At 42.7% G+C, this 17,517-nt stretch overlaps 2 protein-coding genes across 2 annotated transcripts in view; one reads left to right on the top strand and one right to left on the bottom strand.

Annotated features, from left to right (window-relative positions):
- The window catches only part of esn (espinas), a 28,324-nt gene extending 17,431 nt beyond the window's left edge, over positions 1-10,893 (bottom strand). Inside the window, exon 1 of the mRNA XM_070209667.1 lies at positions 9,434-10,893. Within this exon, the coding sequence (XP_070065768.1) occupies positions 9,434-10,512 (1,079 nt within the window). The 5' untranslated portion in view covers positions 10,513-10,893. The remainder of the gene's footprint in view (positions 1-9,433) is intronic.
- A 4,417-nt stretch (positions 10,894-15,310) lies between these two features.
- LOC6636425 (uncharacterized) lies at positions 15,311-16,340 on the top strand. Its single transcript, XM_002059940.4, has 3 exons — positions 15,311-15,697; positions 15,764-15,934; positions 15,986-16,340. Exons 1-3 carry the CDS (start codon positions 15,497-15,499, stop codon positions 16,130-16,132), a joined length of 519 nt encoding a protein of 172 aa, XP_002059976.2. The 5' UTR covers positions 15,311-15,496; the 3' UTR covers positions 16,133-16,340.
- Positions 16,341-17,517: the final 1,177 nt, after the last annotated feature.

Raw genomic sequence — 17,517 nt, 5'->3', positions numbered from 1 at the left:
GTTTTATTGTCTTGGCCTGGTCCAAAAGGGGCGGAAATAGACGCAGCTCAAAAGCGAGCATATTATATTGTTTATAAATACTTTATTATTTTTTCTCTCTTTTTTTTTCTTGGTTCAGGCCAAACGGCTGCATTTGACACGAGTTTGCGTCACACGAGACAAAGGCCAAAAGCAGCAACAGGCCATAAAAGAAGAAAGCAAGGCAAACCGAAGCTTAAATACTCTACCAGACAGCTGAGTCGAATGGAAGAGCTTGTATTTGAATTTGTTGAAGATATCTTGAATAAACACAAGTGTTATGTAAAAGGAAATGTTCGCCCTGATCCTATATGCAAGACATTTGTAAGCCTGTAAGAAGATAGGTCATAGAGACAGGCAGCGATTTTTGATACTGATCAAGAATATATATTTACATATATACTTTATGGGGCAGCAGACATCTGATTCTTTCAAGTCATGACAAAGTTATAATACCCACTGCTAGGGTATTCGAAGCAGACACCAAGCATGTACCGTGTGTGTATCATGTCGCGTGTATGTGTGTGTTTGTGTGTGCACAACACGTGTTGATGTCGCTCAAAACTTTATGCATTTTTTATGAGCATGCACAACAAATATACACACACAGACACACACGACAATAATGTGTGTTGTTTGTTGGCCGTCTGCGCGCCTTTGCAGCCATTTCTTTTGAGTGCTTCATGGGCGCAACCTGTGGCAGCGCCGGTTAGGCCCGTTGCACAAGTTTTGCAGCGGTGTGCAACGCCTCTTTAAGTACCGCGAGTGATTTAGTGCAATAGTGCCGTTAGACAGGCAAGGCTAAAACTGTTGCTAGTTGCTGCCGCTGCTGCTGCCACTGATAAGCTGCAGTTGTTGCAAGCAGCAGCAGCAGCAGAAGAAGCAGAATTAGCCACATCAGATGCCAGCGCATCAGCATAGTCAACAACATGGTCTCAAATGCATAATTAATCGAACTTGCTGGCCCGTGTTGAGCGTCTTTTTTTCTTTCTCTCTATATTTTTTGTTTGCTGCTAATGCTGTGTGGCATGCCACATGTGGCATATAGCATTTTCCCCCCATTGAGTCGTTTCGCCTGTTGAGTTTGTTTTGCGCTTGAGCTGATTTTCGCGTTCCATCATTAACAGCTTTTGAATAATTTTATGCTAACCGGCAATGCAAATGCATTTCCAGATGTTTGCAACAGCAGCTGCCCCTGCCACTGCCACTGCCCCAGCCACTGCCCCAGCCACTGTCACTGTCACCGTGTCTCTGCCCTTGTCAGCGCGTTGCCTTGTTGCATGCAGCACAGCTTTAATTTATGCAAAATGCTGTTGTTCTACTGTTATGCAATACCCCGCCACACCGCCTCTTAGACTCTCCCCTCAGCTCTTGCTCGTTTTGGACTTTTTCATCACGAAAATTGTTGCTTTCAAGTTCACATTCTGCCTTCATTAGGCCAAGTTGTTGGCCAAGTTTATTGATTTGGTAATTTTGTTTTGTTGTTTTGTTAACTGCATAATAAAACAAAATAAACAGGCTTTTAACATGGCACAGAGAATGGCGACTCTTTAAAGCACATAAATTTGAAAATCAAGTAAGTATTTGGATATTTAATCGGAAATACTTGGCCACAGCTGTGAATTAGTTGGCCAATTAGTTGCCAATTTGATTTAGTTTTTTTTTCTCTCTATTTCTTTTGTCTGCAAAGTGGCTTTTAGGTCTTATTAAGCTAATGGGGTAGGTACAGTCAACAGTTGCCTGTTGCCAGTTGCCAGTTGCTCCCATTCCCAAACACTGAAAACAATTGGTAGAGACTTCTACTGGCAGCCGCTTAGCTTGGAATGTAATTGCTGCAGATTGGGTGCCGATGATATGCGAGTGAGCTAACTGGAAAAACTCCCACAGTTCTTAGACATAAATTACATTTTTTTTCTCTATTCAAACTTTAATTTCGAGGAGCCGCTCAGTTATGAAGATCATGAGCAGGCGGATGATGATGATGTTGTTGCTGCTGATGCTGATGTTCAAGATGTTATAGCTGATGATAAATGTAATTGCGTTGGCTTCACATCAAATTAAGGCAACAGTGAACACACATCAAAAAGATTACGTTTTAAGACGACGAAATAAAAAAGCGCCATAAGTTGATTAAATTAAGAGAACCGAAGCAGAAAGAAATATATCTAAGAAATAGAAACATTGTTTATGAATGACACAAAGACAGAAAAAAATAAACCGAAAAATAATTGACACAGGGCGCGGGTAAATAAGAAATTTTCGTAGAATAAAGCAGACAAGAAAGAAGCAGAAGCAGAGAGTCGCACAACAAAATGTCCATTAAATTTGATTGTCTGGTCGCGTATGACAAAAAGAAATGAAATCAACGAAGCATGTAACATGGCTGATGAATGTGTCTGCAACTGGACTGGGCTGGGCTGGGCGTTCAAACAGGTGGATGGAACTGTTGAAACGTGGGAAACTAGTTGCAGCGACAATTACCAAAATACGTAGCAGGCCAGCCAGAATCTCGCCTGAAGCAACCCTGTTGCGGTGGCAAGTTGCACGTTGCAAGCGAGTCAGCTGACCATGAAGCGGCAGCGGGGGCAGCCAGCTATGACCGAATGGGATGCACAGCAGAGGCAACAGGCAGCAGAGTGCAACAAGGCCAACAAACCGGAAGTGTGGCATATAATTAATTGTGGCATGTGAATCATCACGCATCAGTCGTACAATCCGTCCATCTATAAACAATATTTTCTCACACACATGGCAATTGGCCAGTTGGAAATTGGAAATGTGCGTGTGCATTGAGCCGTAAAAGGATTAACTTTGCATGTGGCACAGACCAGAGACAGACAGGAGGCCAGACTTTGATATGCCGCTTGTTGCAGCCACTTCCCTGTTAACTGTTAATGTGCAACAAGCTGCACTCGACGCAAGCAAACTGACAAACGTACAAACAAACCTCAAGCAAACGGACAGCAACATTTCAATTAGCCAAAAGGCAGCTGACGAGAGGGAGAGAAAGAGAGGGAGAGAAAGAGAGGGAGAGAGCAAGAGAGGGGAACACGTCGTCTAATCGCCGCCTGTCACAACAAAGTTCTCGTTGGACAAATCACCGCTCAGACAGGCGTTTGTATCTTCAAAATGTATCTGTATCTGTATCTGTATCTGCATTTGTATCTGTAGCTGCAAGGCTTTTTCTCCCCCCGCTGCATTTATGTGCCCGCTGCTAAAATGCGCAATTAAGTCATCATATGCGTTGCAAGCGTCTTGGTTGCAAGCATCAGACGCCAAGTGCATTAGCCAAATGCACACTTGGTCAGGCAACCAGGAAGCCAGCCAGCCAGCCAGCCGGCCAACTAGTCAGAACTTAACTTTTACTATTAATACCCTGTATAGAAAATAGTTTGGAATTGGGTATTGTTATGCTGAGCAAATTCATGTAACAGTTAGCTAAGAACATTTGCTAACCACATATTAAGATGTGTGCAAAAGATATATACAAAAGATATATATATTTCTTTTATAGTACAAGATATTTAATGAGATCCATCAGAGATACGATTTGTAGTGAATTTCAGTTGCGTAACTTGGTGGGCTAAACAAGAAAATTATTCTAGAAATTACGCAATTTGTTTATTGTCCCATGACAGATTGTAAATTATATACGAGTTCAAATAAAAATGACTTATTTCAGGAACAAAAATCTAGCACTTAAGGCCCACCCAACAGGGCATCCGAAGTTCAAGCACATTTACCTGAAGAGCCTTAACCCACACAGCTGAGCAAGTGGAGTAGGCTTTTACTGGGAACTGGGAACTGGGCAACTGTTTGGCTAATGAAGCTTGAAGCGCAACTCGAGCAGTTTCTGAATTGGGATTAGTGAACAGGATCTTGTTAGCGTTGAAAGAGCCGTTAGTTGTGGCAACTTCCTCGCCCAGTTCCACGATCGGGCGTCGAAGTATGTGTGTTGGTTCATAACACTGGGCGAGCAATTTATCAAAATGCAATTGTTAAGGCAACTGGCGGCTCATTAACGCGCCACTTGCCACTTGGAACGCTTGCCGCGTGGGCGACCCCGGGGCAGGTAAAAAAGAGCTAAACACGCTGTTGACCTGGCTTTTGGGCATGCCACTCACGCCCCAAAATTGTAGCTACACATGTTTTTTCAACTTAATTGTGAGGCACAAGCAGGCACGGACATGAATAACAAATGCCACAGTCACAACCACAGCTCCAGCGGTGCATTAGGTTGCACTTTGGAGAAGGAGCAGGCAGCGAGACGAGGCGAGGCGAGGCGTGGCACGGCGCGGTGAGGCGCGGCGCGAGTGCTGTTTGAGAAGACACTTGTGTGCAGCTGGCTGTTAATAATTTGCGCGAATCTTGGCCAAGTCAAACACACAGCTCAGTCTCAGTCAGCGCCAAGTGGCAGAAATATTTCAAGAAAATCACGATTTTCAACTCAAGATCTCTTTGGCTACCAAACACGAGACGAAGTAGCTGCCAAAGCTGTGCGGGCGGCGGGTTTCGCTTGGACACTTTCACAAAAAAAAAAAAACACACACAAATATAAGAATAAAATACGCTTTAAATTAGTTTATCAGAAATTTGTGCTCGATTTTTCGGTGAGAGTCGCAGAATTAGCATGAATTTCTAAACGAGCTACTTTCATAGTTTCATAAATTCATAGATCCATGCGGTTCGAGTGGAGTTTTAAAAGCAATGACAAATCAATTTGTGGCTCGCGGGCAAAACAATTTACCGTCTGCAATTATTTTCAGTTAATTGTTGTAATTATTGCCACAATTGTAGCCGGCAATTTTTTGGCCGTAAGTTGAATTTGGGCAACAAAGCCCAGAAACACTTTGAATTTAGACAACAATTTACGTGGGCAGCGGGCGCCTCCTAAGTGTGGGCACACAGCATTTTAATATACCCTAACTTTGTTTAATTTTATTTCTTTAAGAAAATAAACGTTGTCCTAACGTTTTGTAGCTTAGTCAAAATATTTTATTGAATAGGGGTTTTCTTAATTTTAGCTCTGCGAAAAATTTCATCATTTCGAAACAATCCTTACTCCAACTATACGTTGTTCATCCCGCACCTTGACCCCTAGTTGCTCGTGCTCATTTGTAATTTCCTCAGTTACCTTGCGTTCCAAGCACTTGGTCCCAAATCTTGCCTTTCAAGCATCTAGTTACATCTAGGGTCCATCTTCACCATCGGACGGCGCCCAGGCAGCACTCCTCTTGCAGAACTACAGCAGCTACCATTCCAGAATTTATAAATTAGCAAAATTAAATATTGTGTAAATTCTTAAATTCAGAAGCCATACAAAACCAGACATGAATTGCGAACAATTAAATAGTTGAAGAATGATTTGGACAATATTTTTAAGTTTCTTGGAATAAATAAAGGCAATAAAAATTACAAATTAGCAAAGTTAAATATTGTATGAATTTTTCCATCTATAAGGCTATACAACCCTTATAATCCTTATAAACAGAATTAAAGTAATGCAAGAGATTTGAATGATTAGGTGTGCTTGAATTAATACAAGACAAAATGTTGCTCAAATGTAAAAACCAGAAACATTAATTTTTTTGAAGGTAAAGCATTCCTTGTAAAGCCTCAAATTTTGTATGTCTCGTCTATAACTAAAGTGAAACAGTTTTTGAAAAACTAGAAATTTAAAACAAATTCAAATAAAATAAAATGGGAAAGTTGATTTCAGTTTCAGCAAGAAATCTTTGTTGCGAGTTCATAAAATAAATTATCAAATATAAACGTAAAAGGACATCGGTAAATACTCAAAATAAAAGTTTAATTGCCAAATACACAGGGTATACATATACAGGGTATTCACAATATACACATTTAAGGTCATTCAATAGCCCACACTCCGCCGCCTTTGGCTTTTGTATTACAAAATGATGGCCATTAAATTAATTAATTTGCGCCTTTCAAGCTTCAGCTTAAATTTCAATTAAATAAGAAATACACAAAACACATACAGCAGAAAAGATTGAATTGGTTTAAGCAGAAACTTACAAAAGACCGCAGCAAATATAAAGTGTACAGATAGAGATACTTTAACGCACAGTTGTAGATACTTTCAGATGGGCCACGACCCACGACTGACCCCATCCATCGCCAGTCGAGGCAACGAAATGGCTGAACATGGTGGTTTTATAAATTTACAACAATCAAAGAACAGAAAACATACGTCAATACAAAAATCACGTCTATATGAGGTAACAAAAAAGATGACGAAATAAATGAAGAAATAGAAGAAAAATACACGTCAATAAAGCCCGCTCTTGGCTCCGTCTTGGCCCCGTCTTGGATTTTGGTTTTACGCTAATTTTATTTGTGGTTTTTCCGCTTTGATTTTATCAACACATTTTATTGTAATATTCTTTTGGCCAATTATTGTTTGTTGCTGCTCGAGTGAATTTGATTTGCGCGTTTTTCAAATTCAATTTTCTCGCAGCCAACAAAATCAATCAAAACTTTGTTTAGCTAATGTATCTTACGGGTTCTCCTCAACACACACACACACACACACACAACACCTGGCCCAAAATAACAACAGCAATGACAATCACATTAGACGTTGAGCCCAATTCGCGGGTTCAGCTTTGGCTTTTCTGTTTTAGCTTTATTATGAAATACGCGTAATTAATTTCTTGTTGTGCCTGCGCCTGCTCCTGCTGAAGAGCCGCCAATCACCTCTGATAAATGGGAAGACAGTTGGCAAGGGCCACGCCCATTGCCGTTTGGACATTTGAAGAAATTGCATAAAACGCCTCCCGTTTGAAGAGGAGAAAATAAATGAATGAAAAAATTAATTACAAAAAACTATTTGCGTTACGCTTCTTTTTTCAGGGGCCGGCCATTTGATACGACTGCAAAATCAAGACTTGGCAACGCCTCTTGCCTCTTGCCTTTCCCCCCATCCACCCTCTTGCGTCTCTCTGGCCATTGCCACTTCAATTAAATGGCTATATATCATGGCAGAGCTTTTGGCGCTCACATCGAATGCAATTAAAATCAAATGCTTGCCTCCATTTATTTTTCTCCTTTAAATCCAAGCAAATTGTGAAACGATAAGCCTAGCCGGGACCACCCGGGCAATGTGAAGCTGAGCTCCGCTTTCTAATTGCCATCAACTGTTTTCCGTATCCAAAATTAAGACATGGTACATATATTGTGTATATTTTTCAAAGGGAAGAGATATTTGAATTTGAATATTGGCTACTTTTGGGCTGATGGAAATTCGCCAGATCCCTTGGCACACTAATTTAGAGTTGAATATGAATAACCAAATAATCATATAAAGAAGTGTGAAGCATTTATTTATTTTATATATAGACATTTTTTAGAGCTCTCCCGTTTAACAATTCGAAGCAGCAAATACTTTTCTCTATAGAAATTTCGCATACTTCAAAATTAATGTTCGATTTATTTGTTAATCGATAAGACACGTCGAGGGTCACACGTCGTTCAATTAAGCGAATAGATATAGAAATATATATTTTATATAATTTGCATGATAGTAATATATAAAACACATAAAACCGATTATATATATGAAAGAAATACTTTTACAACATAAAAATCGACTTGTCAAAGCTTGCAAAAACAAGCGCTACTTGTTATAAATAACAAAAATTAAAGCTGTGCCCGTTTCTACTTTGTTTAACTTTGTTATTTTAATACATTTGGCATTCGAGTTTGGCAAAAGGCTGTGCCGTATCTGCCAGCCGTGCCTTCCCCCGTTTTTAGCTACGTTTTAAGTAGCCGCAGTCAATATTATGTTTGACTGATTCAACTGGAAAGCAGCAGCAAGCAGTAATTTAATATTTTCTTAGCAGTTCATTTGAACTGGAAATGTGTTCGTCTCACGACACATATTCCCATCGGACTGGACGGCGTATAGGTTAGCCTTCAGCACGGTTAATGCCTTACACAAAAGTCCAGAAGTTAAATCTCCGATATAATTAAATAATCCACGATCCTTTAGTTGGCGGACTGATCTTAAAGATCAAAACGAAATACGATAAACCCAATATAGTTAAGAGGAACCCAAATGAACGAGTCCGAAGCTCTGGTAGGTGAGGGATTTAAATTCTCGAGTAATGTTCAATAAATTAAGAAATTTATAGTTTGCCCAAAAAATATTCCAATTTAACAATAGATGCAAATGGAGTCTTTTTGGTTGCAGGATAAGCAAAATATTGTCACATTCCCAATATGTATTTAAGTCCAATAAAAAATCCTATTATAACAACCATAACGAAAATGAAAAGGCAAAATACATTCAAATAACGAGATTTTAAACACATTATTTAACTGGCGATCAAGTTCGAACCGTCGTCTCCTCTGGCATCAGTTCATACAAACAGAAATATTTCCAAGTTTAAATCCGCGCTTTGCAGTGGAACAAAGGGGAAATTGGAAATGCTTTCGTGGAAACGATTCGCCAATGGCTCCTGACGAAAAATTCAGTTTATAAAATAAAACAAGCACACAATTATGAAATAAAACCGAGATAAAATAACGAAAACAAATATCAAAAATACATAAAAAAAATTTAGAGAGCAAAACGAGAAGCTTTGCTAACATGAGCAGGACTTATTAGGGAGTAGTTAAGCAGCGCGCGCTTGAACCATTTGAGAATTTTAAGCAATCAAAATGTGAACTTCATTTGTGTGTGAATTCAAACCAAAGTAGGCACAAAGTGTTCAATTTTAAGTTGCATACTTAGAGGTATTTTATATGTCTTAATACAGAATAATTTAAACAAGTTCCAGGACCGGGTTTTCTTTAAGTTTGACAGCAAAAACTGCCTTTTACAGCCATGCAAAATAGCTGGTATCAATTAGTTTTCATTGTTTGGGAATTGAGTAATTCGAAAGATATAAAATTATGACTCCAAATTAGGCATCAATAAACTTTCAAATGTCTATAAAAACGTACGCATTCCTTGAGCCCACAACTTTCCGGACATTAGAGCACGGTTGGATTGTGGCACAAAACTCTCAACACTTCGGCGTTTGGTTGAAGCGCTTAACGAGCATTCAGAGCGGCGTCCATATAAAGCTATTAAACAACCATTAAACTAGCCCATAAAATGCTCCATATGAACTGGCCCATTAGACGGGGTCTCTCTCTATCTGTCTTTGTCTCTCCTCTTGCTCATTAATTCCATTTGCTATTCCCACAGGTCGCCCATCAAATTGGGAATGTAAAACGCGTCAAACGCATTTCGAATTAGTTTTTGGCTGTTGCCGCTCCAATTAGGTGATGCTCCCCCTGCCCCTCGCAACCACCTGTCTGATTTTGGGTCTGGGTTTTCTTGGGTAGAATTATGGGCATTGCGATAGGCGCGGATGCTTTCTAAGTGCTCTCGAAAACTTGAACTCACGTTTTGGCAGCTTTGCCATGTTGTTGCTGTTGTTGCTGGCCATCAAACTTGGCCAATTGTTCTTCAATATCGCTTAATTGCATATCATCGGCAATGGCCGCATTTAAGTAGCAGCCCGCTTCGGTATTGGACTGCCCTCTGCTGCTGCTGCTGCTGCTGCCACGCCCACCGCCCAGCAGCTGCTCCGTGTCCGCATTGTGCAGCCAAACGGTGCTCCGATTCCGACAAACATTCAAATTGCGTAGCTCGTTGAGGGGCAAATGTCGCGGCAGAGTGGGCAAAGTGGGCATGGTTCGCTTCTGCTGCTGCTGCAGGCGCTGCAGCTGCGCTGGACTGAGGCTACCCGTGAGCATGGCCACCTCGACATCGTCATCCGTCTCGCCATTGCAGGATATGCCCGAGGAATGAAAGTGCTCCTCCTGCAGCTTGACGGGCACATTGTCGCCGGACAAATCGCTGCTTATCAGACTCGACTGCTGCGAGTGCAGCGCCCGCGCCAGGCTGGGCGTGCCCTCGGTCAGCGGGCAGCTGGGCGCCGGCAGCTCCAGCGCTATGTCATAGGGCGCCAGCGTCAGCTGCTTGGGCTTAGTTTTGGTCTTGACGGCAGCCTTGATCGGGTAGCCGGCGCTGGGCAGCGCGCGCTGCTTGGAGCAGTTCGTCTTCAGCTTGCGCGGCGTCAATTTGGCCACTGTCGATTGGCGCGACTGATGGGCGCTGCGCTGCGGCTGCTGGGCGGGCACAGACAGAGTGGCCGCTGCAGCTAGAGCTGGAGCTGGCGTTGGCGCTGCAGCTGGTTCCGGTCGGCGTTCGGCGGAGCGTCGCCGGCTGCGCCTTATGCTGGGCATATTGCGTGGAAACAACTTGCCCGCATCCGGCTGGGAGTTCTTCGAGACGCTGTCGCTGGGCGAGCCGCTGCTGGCGCTGGTGCTGCTGCTGTTGCTGCTGCTGGTGTCGGTGATGGCCAGCACCGAGCCGCATTCGCTGTGCATTATAATCTCGCGATAGTTTTTTGTGGCATCGTTTTGCGTGTGTGGCAGGCAGATTTTCCACCAGCGCTTCTTTGCGAGCAGCTTCGACATGTTTGGGCAAAATTGGAGCTGTTGCCAATTAGCACATGTCACACACACGCACACACACACACACACACACCCAGGTACACGCACACCTGCTCGCCGTGACGCGTCAATCACAAATCGCCAATTGACACATTAACGAGACACCGTTGGACTGGTATGCAGGCTGCACAGCAATTACTGTCCACTGCAATTAACGGCCAATCCGTTTGTTCTAATTACGTGCGTAAAATCAATGAGATTTCGCTCAATATATCAATTCCCGACTATGGGCAAAGACACGCGCGCGATTTGCAAAAACCACAACAAAAACCGCGCTCAATTGTATCAAGCGTCATGCGAACCGTGCGCCTTGAAGTCGCGTTCACAACTGAAGCGGCTGCGCGTGCGTAGAAAGTTATTTGAGCTGAACGAGCAGCAGCAGAGAGTTCAACAGAGCAGAGAGAGAGCGAGGTTGATGCAGGTCAAACTCAACACAGCTGCTGAACGCCGGCGTGAACTCACCACACGATCAGCGCTCGCTCCGCGCTCTCTCTTATACGCTGAGCAAGTGCAGCATTGCGCATAACAGGTGCCGGCTGCCGCTGTTAAGCGAGTGTGAGTGTGAGTGGAGGGTAGCAGGCATGGTTTGCCGCATTTTGAGCGGTTTTTCTTTTTTGAGTGACTTTGTGATTTGTGGCCGCATTCTGTGCGCTTATTAACAAGCTACTGGTGTGAGCTGCAGTCAGAGCCAGGCGCTACTGGTTGCCTGATTGGCCGCAGGCCATTTGACACATTTCAAGCACTTTAGTGACTGACCCATTTCAGAGCAGAGCAGCGGCAGCGGAACTGAGCACTTAACGATTATGACTGAGCTCGAGTTTGAGCTAAAGCCCGCGAGCCTTTGTTGTTATTATTGTTGACGCATTAGCGGCGCGCCACAGTCGCCGGCATTAGTATGTGGCTAAGCCGGAAGGGTTGCATTTCGGGTGGCTAAAGAAAATCAAAGCTCGAATTTCACTCTTGATTGACAGCTTAAAATGCTGACGAGTGAAATTTGCTGCAAATGTTTTTCCGACTTTCTAAACATGCAGCGCATCATGTTAAATCAGTTGAATTAATGCGCCCAAAAATATTTTCACCAATTTTGTTTATTAACTTTTTCAACTTACATTTAGAATTCGCCAATAGGGGTCTCCATTTTGCTGGCCAGCACTGTAAATGTTTCACAAATTGTTTGCCAGACTGTAACGAGAACAAAATATGCCAAAAAGCAAATAAATTAGAATGCGCTGTTCAAAGTTAAATATATGCACAGAGGCGTAGCCAAAAGAGCGGGTTGCGGCTTGCGGAGGGTTAATGATACAAAAATGTGCAACTAATTGCGAACAAAATGGAAACAACAAAATAAACAAAAGCTCATGCAAAAGTATTTTAATTACCAGCATTGCAGTGTCAAAAACACGCCCCCAACAGCAACAGCAAGAAGAAGAAAAGTGCGTCAAAACTTTATTTGACAGTTACAACTGAACAATTCATGAAGTGAAATGCGCAAAACGAAACAATTTTGATTAAAACTGCGACACGCAGTTGCCAGTTGGCAGTTGGAAGTTGGCAGTTGGAATGTCAGCCAAATGTAGTTGGCAGTTATATGAAAGGGGCCTGGGCCGGCGGGGGAGGGATTACGTGCAGAATCTCTGACAATTGCCATTTGTGCTAAGTGCAGCAAGCGGGCAGGGCAACAGGTAAGAGTCAACGTCACATGAAACATTCCAAAAAAAAAAAAAAAAAAACACAGAAAAAAATAAAACTTGTAAAACAAACGACACGGCGAATGTCCCCAGCGACTGCGACGCCGCTGCAAAGGTCGTAAAAGTTGAGATTTTAACGTGCGCTCTACACGTGTACTCTGCACTCAGAGTGCACGAGTGTGTGTGTGTGTGTGTGTGTGGGAGAGTACAAAAGAGAGAGTGAGAGTCGGTGTCAGGAGTCAGATGCGGCGCACTTGGGCGCAGCTGATGCCAGGCAGCGCGGCGCGTATCGCTGCCAAGATGGCGTCATAAAGCACTAAAAAGTATTAAAACAATTTACACTTTGTAAAAACAACAGCAGCAGCAGCAGCAGCAGCAGCGCAGCAGCAACAACCGTTGTGTGGCTTGTTGTTGCCTGCACGTGTGCGCGCCTAGCAGGCAAGTGCGAGCGAGACAGCGTCTGTAACAGGGCACTTACTTTCGTTATGTGCAGCCGCTCGCACTCGATGTGTTATTTACATTTTTTGTTTTGTTTTGTGTTGTGTTCTTGCTGCTGGCAACTGCACAACATGGCGTCAGCAGCTCCTGCCATGCGTTCGTTCTAACTGTCATAATCATAACGGTGCTCGCAGCTCAGTATTACGAAATGGCGGCTGGGCGAAACGGGACGTTGACAATCGCGTTACCATAATTCTTTTTTCGCTAAATTCAAATAGCATTTGGCGCTTATTTGCATAAACAACGCGAAAGTCATAAAGTGAAAAATTGTATAAAAATATAATAAGAATGGGAAATTGAAGTGCAAGTGGGCGAGAGGGTGGCGGGTGGCGGGTGCCAGGCTGGCAGAATAAAGCTGCAGCAATTGTTAAGCGCTGAATGGCAGGCACTGTGGAGTAAATCTAAGCAAAAACTGTGATTGAAAAAATATGCAAAATTCTTAAATTGAATTTAGGAATGTAATTGGGCACGAAGATACAATTCAAGTTATAAAAGAGCCGACAGTAGCTTAGCCAGCTTGTCAATATTTATATTTATTGTCAATTTAACAGACTTCCGCAGTAGCTCATGTATACCAGAAGCAGAAGAGCTTAGTTCAAGGCAACTCTCAAATCTATGTACCTCAAAAGTGTGTTTTTTATTATTTCCAAGAGTTCTATTTGCAATTGTTAGCTGCATTTGACACCATGGTGCGTCATTCACAGTTATTTATTTTGAATCTCTCTACCGTTATATCCGCTCGACAGCCATGCCACAATGTGCCATATGCGAAGCCCTCAACCAATCCCCAGCTATATGAAAGCGACTTCCTCTTAAGACAATAAGCAGCGAGCGTTAACAGAGGAGCTGGAGTTTGAGTGAGAGGTGGAGTGGAGTGGGAGTTGGAGCTGTGGCAATAGCAACGGGGAGCCGTAACAATTGCAACCAGCTCAAAGAGGCAGCGCCTGTCGCTCAGTTTTTTCGAGTTTCCTGCGTGGGCGGCCCTAATGATGATGTTCTCCCGCTGCTGTTGCTGCCGCCGCTGCGGCTGCTTCTGAATTGTTTTTGTTGTTGTTGTTGCTGCTGCTGGGGAAATGTGGCGAAAGTCTCAAGTGCCGCCTGCCAGCCCAAAGTCCCGTTATATTTATGAAAAATATATTTTCTTGTTGTTGTATGAAATGTGATGACAAAACAAGGAGGCGCAATCATTGCGTTGATTTGCAAAATGGCGCTGATGACAGTCGTCTTTGGGCGCCAGTCGGGGCGAAGGCAGCCAGTCTAGAGGGGCGCTTGGCTGCGTGGGCTTACTGATTTTTAATTAAAAAAGCAACAAGAAGCAGAGCTAGAAGAGCGCCATAAAAAGCAGAGCTCAAAGTGCGCGTCAGAAGGTTTCCTTTTGTTAATCGACTTGATTGTAAATATTTTCTTGCCTGACAGGGGCGTCCCCCTGGCCAGGCGCGCCCCCTTTTTACGGTGTGTGTTTGCTGTTGTCATGTTGCTGTTGCTGCGCTTCTAACGGCACATTCACCCAGCCTGCAGTGACAGTGCCACAAGCTAGCACAAGTCACCCCCCGCCTGGCCGCACCTGTCCGTCCCTGCCTAGCAGCCGCCCCTTCACGAGTGTGTCGCAACATTTGCCTTTGTTATTTATGGCAGCATTGTTCCTGTTGCTGCTGCTGTTGTTGTTGTTATTGTTGTTGTTGCCGTCGTCCCTGCTGATGCGTTGCGCGTTTTTTCACGCGCCCAAATTGTGAAGGGGCGCGTCTGTCAGGGGGGAGGACGGAGGACGGCGGCACAAGTTTGTTTTTGTCATTCGCGTTTTTAATTTTGACTTTGACGCTGGGCAATAACAATAATGTCAGCCACGTCTGTCAGCAGCAGTTGAACCAATTTTTGGCAACAAGTTATAGCGAGAAGAAATGGTAAGAGAGAGAGAGAGAGCGAGACAGAGAGAGGGGGAAAGAGAGTTTAAGTAACCAAAGGAAAACCCTCGTAATATGAGATAAATACATATAAACAAATAAATATACAAGATATTTAGTATTAATATACTAGATAACGCATACAAGGAAACATCTTGGATCCTAACCAAGTATATATATATATGCTATAGCCATGATCAAGCCTATATTCTATATGGCCTTGTGCGACTGTTCGTCTGTTCCTACGTCTGTCCGTATGTCTGTCTCCATTGTCGAGATATTGTCTTGAAACTTTGCATAGGTTTATCTTTCTGTTGCTGGCGAAACATAGGCTGGAACCGGCCGGACCCGGTCATTATATAATGCAGCAGCCATAGGAACAATCGGTGCTTTGATAAAAAAACTTGTTTGTTACCAAGATATCTTAGCCAATCGTAGAATAGTAGGATCTTATATTCTGTTCTTAAGAATATTTTAACAAACTCAGCTTTAAAATTATTAGCTGCGTGATATCATTCAATAAACATTTACCAACAGCTTCTTATATTGTTTCATTTTGTTTAATTATTTGTATGTCAACTTAATGATTTTTTCTATATACATTTAAACAGAATTGTGCTTTCATAGCATATATTAATATTTGGGGCATTGAGTAGTTTTGAACAAGCATAACTATTTGCTTTTAATTTGTATTATTTAATTTTATCTACATCGTTTTTGGGGGCAGCTCTCATTAAATTTCAATTAATAAACATCCACAATATCGCTTAAAAGTCCAGATTATATTCTAATAAAAGCAATATCCAAGCTTTAGTCTCAGTTCTGTACTGCAAAAGCCAACTTCGGGGTTCGGCTACGAGCATGTTTAAAATATTTCTGCTGCTTTTTCTGGCTGCCACGCCCACGGACAGCGTGCGCTTTACGTTAACAGGACTTGAATGTCAAGTGGTGGATCCGAAGTTTTGTGCCTTCGAGAATTGTATAATAAAACCAGTGAGTCGAGGCATCAAGGAAATCAACGGAAAGATCATATTGCTGCAGGTGCCGGTGAATAATATATCGGTATGTATACATTCTAGTAAAAACCTAGCAGGCTATTTATGTACAGCGGGGGAGAGCTCTCCGCAGATACGCCTTCAACTGACGCGCCGCGGCTATATAAAGCACATGTTATACGCCGTCGATATCGATGGCTGCCGGTTTTGGATAGGTAAACGCCGCAATCCTTTTGCCAGCAGCATTTACAAGTCCTTGCGCCTGGACGTCTTTACCAATATCAATCACTCGTGTCCCTACAATGTGAGTTCTTTCGTAATTGAGTGAATGGGTATAATAATAATGGGTTTTCAGCACGATTTAATTGTGAATCACCTGCGACTCGACGAGAATCTCAATCTAAACCTGCCCATCGCTGTGGGTGAATATGTGATTAAGCTCCATTGGAAGGTCCATAATGTTCTGCGCGCAATTATTAGCTGGAATTTTCAAATCGAATAAGGCTTAGAGTGTCGGTGTTGGAAGAAAAGGGTTCAGGGTATTCCCTAGTCGGCATTTCCCGATTAGCGCCTCTCGCTTGTGTATATTTTGGTATTGAACAGCCATTAAAACGCATTTGCTTTTAATTTGGTGTATTTAATTTTATCTAGATCGTTTTTAGGCGCAACTCTCATTATTTTCCAGTAAATAAATATCCACAATATCAGTCTGGCTTCCATTAAATTCAAATTCAAACAATATCCAAGCTTTAGTCCCAGTTCTGTAGTAAAAAAGCTAACTTCAAGTCTCGACTAAGAGCATGTTTAAAATATTGCTGCTGCTTTTTCTGGCTGCCACGCCCACGGACAGCGTGCGCTTCAAGTTAACAGGACTTGAATGTCAAGTGGTGGATCCGAAGTTTTGTGCCTTCGAGAATTGCATAATAAAACCAGTGAGTCGAGGCATCAAGGAAATCAACGGAAAGATCATATTGCTGCAGCTGCCGGTGAATAATGTATCGGTAGGTTACGATTCAAGTAGAGCCCAGCAGCCTATTAATGTTTCTGCAGATACACTTTGAAGTGACGCGCCGTGGCTATATAAAGCACATGTTATACGCTGGCGATATCGATGGCTGCCGATTTTGGCTAGGTAAACGCCGCAATCCTATTGCCAGCAGCATATACAAGTCCTTGCGCCTGGACGTCTTCACCAATATCAATCACTCGTGTCCCTACAATGTGAGTTCTTTCGTAATTGAGTGAATGGGTATAATAATTATTAGTTTTTAGACGGATTTAATTGTGGATCACCTGCGAGTCGACGAGAATCTCAATCTAAACCTGCCCATCGCAGTGGGTGAATATGTGATTACGCTCCATTGTAAAGCCTACAATATTCTGCGCGCCATTGTCAGCTGGAATTTGCAAATTGAATAAGGCTCACATTCGCAAGCTTACAACTGTTTAATGAAGCCTGCATATTATGTTATATGCCCAATTCGAACAGAATTCTTTCTGAGCAGCAGAACTCGCTCTCGCAAAACTGTGCACAATTAGAAATAAATAATTATTTTGCCACAATTAACCTTAATTTATAATTTCAATTTGATTGTTGAAAAAACTAGCATCAACTGTTATTTAGCAACAAGCTAATGAGGTACTTTAGTCTATTGTTTAGTTGGTAGAGCTGCCGTCCAGTTGGTTGGTGAATCGAGCCCTGATTTCCTTATGGAAACAATGTTTATAGTTTTGCTTCTTGTTGCTGTGCTTGCCACACCCACACGGAGTTCACACATTAGGTTTAAGGCACTTGACTGTCTGGCCGAGGATCCGGCATTTGTTGTCGTCCAGAGCTGCATTATGAAGCCGATAGGTCGTGATGTCAAGGATGTTTCCGTAGTTATT

Source organism: Drosophila virilis, chromosome 5 (genome assembly GCF_030788295.1).
Source record: "Drosophila virilis strain 15010-1051.87 chromosome 5, Dvir_AGI_RSII-ME, whole genome shotgun sequence".
Classification (NCBI taxonomy): Eukaryota; Metazoa; Arthropoda; class Insecta; order Diptera; family Drosophilidae; genus Drosophila; species Drosophila virilis.
This window is presented reverse-complemented; position numbering and strand designations above follow the sequence as displayed.

Coding starts and splice junctions, on each gene's coding strand:
- LOC6636425 (XM_002059940.4), top strand. CDS start 15,497: ATGTTTAAAATATTTCTGCTGCTTTTTCTGGCTGCCACGCCCACGGAC. Junction 15,698..15,763: donor TGCCGGTGAATAATATATCG/GTATGTATACAT, acceptor AGCTCTCCGCAG/ATACGCCTTCAACTGACGCG. Junction 15,935..15,985: donor ATCACTCGTGTCCCTACAAT/GTGAGTTCTTTC, acceptor ATGGGTTTTCAG/CACGATTTAATTGTGAATCA.